Here is a 5,008-nt window from a genome sequence, read left to right as displayed (position 1 = left end):
GGGGGGCGGGAGCAGCTGCAACCATGTTTGAGTGTGTAGCACCCAGCCGGGGTACACTACAGCTTCCCCCAGCAGACCTGCCCATTGGAAAGGGATCCAACGTACTTGAGCAAGAAGAAGGCCCAGAGGATGGCGAGGAAGGAAGCGCAGTCCACAACAACCCAGATCATGAGGTATGTGCTGCTGGGCTGCAAGGAAACAAGACGAGCCATGAACCCCAGCCAGAGGTGGTGTGCCAGCAGTCCCCTCTGCAGGGTCACATGCTCTGTGCCAGCACAGCACTGAGCAAAACCATCCTCCAGGCAGCTGGCTGCCCAGGGCTGGGGCAGAAAAAGGACCCACATGCACCTGGGGCACAGGGCTGTGGGGCACGGCAAAGGATGCTGAAGGTCACTTACGAGCAGCCAGATGGGGCGTTTCATCTCCTTCAGCACCTGGCAGGCGTTGGTGGTGACAGAGCTGACCCCAGAGCACCACAGCACTGAGAAGAGCCAGGGCTGGTTCACTACATACAGGTTGACAGAGACGTTGTCGTGGTGGTATTGCCTGCGTAGGGATAGCCGTGGTCAGAGCAGCAGACAGCAAGGTGCCAGCACACTCAGTGTACAGCCAGAGAGGACTGTATATCTGGGATATGATCCAGCATTTGCAGCCACATGGAACAACTGTCTGGAGAGCCAGACCCAGGGTGGATTTCCTGGCAAGGCAGAAGACTGCAGCCAGCTCCATCCCCTGCACCAGCCCTGCCTGAAAAAGCACACTTGTCACAAGGCTGCAGCACACACTCCCAGCACTTGGCCTGAGCTGGCCCCCACCTCTGCCAGCCCCTAGGACAGAGCTGGGATTGTGCCCAGACCCCACAGCTCCTGGGCACAGAGCTCTCACCTGATCTCCTCAGAGCTCATGTCCTGGTAGGGCAGATTGACATGCAGCAGTGGCTCCTTCTCATCCTGGAGCCTCTTCCGTCCATAAACTTGCTGAATGTCTGGGGCTTGCTGTTTGACCTGTTCCCTGAACCCATCCGGCAGCCAGAGGACCTAGGCAAGAGCCAGAGGGCACATGCACAGGAGAGGAGCTCCAGAGAGCTGGCCCAGGCACAGATGGTCTGCTCAGACAGCTGCTCCCTGCCTCTGTCTCCACGCTCAGCTCCTCCATGAGGATCTCAGCCAGGACAGTCTCCCAAGAGCTTGCTTCAGCCAAGACCCCACTGAGGGCAGGAAGCAGTTCCAGCCTAAGAAAGCTGCAGCAGTTATGTCCTTTCTGGGTCCTCGAGTGGATCAAGCAGTGCATCCTTTTGGCCCCAACTTCGCAGCAAGGGTACATCTTGGATCAACACTAAAACACTAGTCTTTGCTGTGTCCCTTCCACCTTTCCATTCTCAAAAAGCCAAGAAGGGAAAGCATCATTTGGGTGCTAATTCATCCCCTCAGGGCAGCATATGTCCTGTGCTGCAGAGGTTGGATGAAGTGCAAAGGCAACACAGGAGGTTGCTGCAGGAGTCCAAGAGCTGCAGGGAGAGGTGTGGCCCAGTGTGGTGAGTGGAAGACTGAGCACTGCTTTCCTGCCCCTGCTGGCACTCTTGCTCCCCTCCCTAGACTGAGTCACTGTTTACACACCAGGGTGGCCAGTGCTGGGGAACCAGAGAATTTGGAGGTGTCTGAATTAACCCTCTAATTATTGGCAACTTCTCCCAGCTAGAAAACCCCATGGCTGGCCAGGGTTCCCCAACAGGGATCACAGATGGGGATGTGGGGATGGGGTGGCAGGGATGTTCAGTGACAGCAGGGCCTGGCGGCGGTGGGGCTGTGGCCAGCTCACCTGCTGCAGTGGGATGCCCGACTGTAAGATCACCTCCAGCGTGGCATTGACGAAGCTCTGGTAGTCACTGTGGTTCTCAGGCCGGAGGTCGAACATGATGGAGAGGTTGCTCTGCTTGGCTGCCTCTAGCGCCTCCTTCAGGGACGGGATCCTCTGTTTAGTTGCCCAGTAGCGATCGCCAGCAGAGAGACCCTGCACGGTGGGAAACGGCCTCCGCTGCGAGGGCGAGAGTCAGACATCAGGGGCAGCCCCACCATAAGCTTTCACCTCCCACACTGGCCTGTCCACCTGCTCTCCAGTGCAGACAGGCAGAGGGATGCTTCCCCTGCACATCCATGGGGCACCTCTACCCTTTTCCCCACTAACAGCACAGTTCAAGCAGCTCAGCAGTTGGTTAGTCACCTTTTGGGGAGAGCTTTGCCACAGCTGCCTCCAAGCCCAGGCAGGCTGTGCAGCGCGGAGCGAAACAATACATCTCCCCTCAAACCCGCCTCCTCTGTGACTCAGCTGAGAGTCAGAACAAACCCCAGCTTGGGGCAGAACCACACCCAGAGGATTCGTGCAGGAATGGAAGTGCTTCTGCACCCTGTCCAGGCACCTGCCAGGATCAGTGCTCCTGCGGGAACCTTCCCCAGGGCAGGGCTCATGCTTCACCCACCCCTGACCAGCCACCCCAGGAGCATCCTGACCTCCAGGAACCAGCTGCCCGCATCCAGCTGCTGCAGGTCTGTCCAGTTGAAAGCGGTGCTGTTCAGGGCAGCCCTCTCAGGAAACACATCTTGCACGTTGGTGGTCCTGGTGAGTTCCTCGTCATGCATGAGGAATGGGACCCCGTCAGCACTGGCAAAGCAGCAAAGAGGGAAGCTCTATGCTGCAAGCTGTTTGTCTCCTATCCCTGCCCTGGCATTTCTGCTCCCTCCCAAGCTACCCTGCTATGGTAACCCCAGCCCTTATGCCTACTTGTGATCCTCTACACAAAAACGTGAGTGTCTGGAAGGTACAGAGCACCTAGAGACCAAGCCAGGAACCAAGTGATTCCTTGCTCACTGCAACAGCTGTCCCCATAGCAGGGTTACATTAGATGAGCTAGAGTCATGGTCTGTTTTCCAAGCAGTACCTCCCTACTAATGCCCTGGAAGGCAACCTGCATGGGAAGGACAGAAACCCAGGACCTCTCCCAGATCATTGGGACATCAAGTTGGAGCCAGTCCCATACTGGGAAGGTGGGAATGGCAGAGTCCTTTGAACAGGGCTGCTCCAGATGCAGGCTGTACCAGTCCTCCAGGCATATTCTGAAACGCCCCATGTGGGAGGTGACATCCCAGGATACACAGGCCCCTTCCTCCCTTTGAGTCCCTGGTGCCTCTTTACCTCACCATGATGTCTGTCTCAAAGACTTGCACATTGCAATCCACCGCCTTCTGCAGTGACATGAGGGTGTTTTCGGGGGCCAGCTGGAAAAGGAATGGTAGGAATGGTGTTAGTGCAGAGGGCAGGGGCAGAAAGGGGAAGGATGCAGGCACTCACCCCACCTGGCTGCATCCAGCAGCTTGCCTGGACTCTAGGGCAGCCACAGTGAGACATGGGGGCTGGAAAAGGCTGGGCGCAGACAGCCAGAGCCTGTCTAGTCCCTGCTTCCCAGCCCGCACCACACAGCCAGGCTTTCTGCTGAGGGTCGCCAGCTCCTGGTCCAGCAGCACTCAGCAAACAGCTCTGCCCTCCTCAGCCCGTGCTCAGCCACCTCCAGCTCTGAGCTGCCCTGGCTGGTGTGGGGACCCTAGCACTCATCCAGGCCTGCAGCAGCAAGGGTCTGATGCTGGTGCCCCCCAGCCAGGCACAGCCTGGCTTTCACTGGCGCCATCCACCCTGACCACTGTGCCAGGGTGCTGCCAGTGCTGGTCACTCACCATGGGTGCTCCTCGGTGGCCAACCAGGGCTGGCTTGGGGGGCAGCTGGTTCTCCTCCATGATGCAAGGGGAGGTGATCCCCAGGGGAGCCAGATACAGCACGATCATCACCACACAGTACAGGATCAGCAGGCACACCTTGAGACCTGCAGGCAGAGACAGAGAAGATTGAGGGGTGAGGTTGCAGAGGAAGTGTTTTGCAGACTGTTACGAATAAGCCAAGGCTTTTTCACCTGGCATTAATTTATGATGCCCCTAGGTCAGGCATTGCATCCCCAGCCTCAGGAGCACTGCAGATTTATTCCTGGCCCACTGCATGTCCTTGCACTCCAACCCAGAACTTCTGCACATTTTGGTCTGCCATCCATAGCCCTCCTTTAGCCCCCAAGGCTGAGCAGGAGCAGCAGCAGCCAGAAGTAGGTGTTACTACCAGGCTGAGAGCTGGGAACCTGTTCCCACTGCTCCTACGCTCTCTGTGCACCACTGTGCCACCAGTGCCACTCAGCTGGGTGACAGGAAGCAGGGCATCAGCTGAGGTGGGAGATGGAGACCGTGGAGGAGACGTTACCTGTCTTGCGGGTACGGTAGATGAAGCTGGCCAGAGGCCAGGCAAGGAGCGTCATTCCCCCTACAATTCCAATGTGCAAGAAGGGACCTGTTGCCTGGAGAGGCAAAAGCAGGGTGTCAGCCAGCAGCAGCCCAGCCACCGCTGGAAGAGCCAAGTGCCAGGGAGGGGATGGGTCCCTGGGGGGGGATCTGAACAGAGTCCTCACTCTGGGCCAGCCACCGTTCGTCACCCTGACTGCAGAGCTCCAGACAGGACTGCAAGAGCAGGAGCAGCACCTCGCCTTGCCAGGGAGTTAACCCCCATGGCACAGAGCTCCAGTCACCACCCTTCAGCTCATCCCCACAGGCTGGGTACCGCGGGGGAGTCCCTGGTATCAGGGAGTGAACTCACCTGCAGGGAGGTTCGTGCACTTCTCCACTCCTCCGCCCACTTTATTCCCAGCCCTGTGAAGGCTGCAGCCACCACCAGGGCAGTGAGGATCAGCAGGGTCTGCGAGGCAGGGCATAGGGCAGTTAGAGGAGCACACTGCATCATGCAGGCCAACCCCCAGCTGAGCCCCTGCAACTCCAAGACCCCAATTCCCCCATACGGGGAGCTCTGTACCCCATGCTCTGAACAAGGGGAATATTCTCATCTGAAATACATGGCTGGGGTACTAAGCCCAGGTCAGTGGGGACACACAGCCAACCCTTTAGTGACACAGCAGCCATATGCA

The 5,008-nt window shown here is 58.1% G+C and overlaps 1 protein-coding gene across 1 annotated transcript in view; it reads right to left on the bottom strand.

Annotated features, from left to right (window-relative positions):
* Nucleotides 1-5,008, bottom strand: part of GDPD2 (glycerophosphodiester phosphodiesterase domain containing 2) — a gene marked incomplete at its 5' end in the record, with an annotated part of 6,375 nt that overhangs the window by 733 nt on the left and 634 nt on the right. The window contains 9 exons of the mRNA XM_010009162.1: nucleotides 106-188; nucleotides 399-546; nucleotides 886-1,037; nucleotides 1,819-2,034; nucleotides 2,508-2,658; nucleotides 3,190-3,272; nucleotides 3,726-3,871; nucleotides 4,294-4,387; nucleotides 4,684-4,782. Of these exons, the coding sequence (XP_010007464.1) occupies nucleotides 106-188; nucleotides 399-546; nucleotides 886-1,037; nucleotides 1,819-2,034; nucleotides 2,508-2,658; nucleotides 3,190-3,272; nucleotides 3,726-3,871; nucleotides 4,294-4,387; nucleotides 4,684-4,782 (1,172 nt within the window). The remainder of the gene's footprint in view (nucleotides 1-105; nucleotides 189-398; nucleotides 547-885; nucleotides 1,038-1,818; nucleotides 2,035-2,507; nucleotides 2,659-3,189; nucleotides 3,273-3,725; nucleotides 3,872-4,293; nucleotides 4,388-4,683; nucleotides 4,783-5,008) is intronic.

Source organism: Nestor notabilis, unplaced genomic scaffold (genome assembly GCF_000696875.1).
Source record: "Nestor notabilis isolate BGI_N333 unplaced genomic scaffold, ASM69687v1 scaffold22872, whole genome shotgun sequence".
NCBI lineage: Eukaryota > Metazoa > Chordata > Aves > Psittaciformes > Psittacidae > Nestor > Nestor notabilis.
The sequence above is the reverse complement of the archived record's forward strand: the minus strand, read 5'-3'. Positions and strand labels throughout refer to the sequence as shown.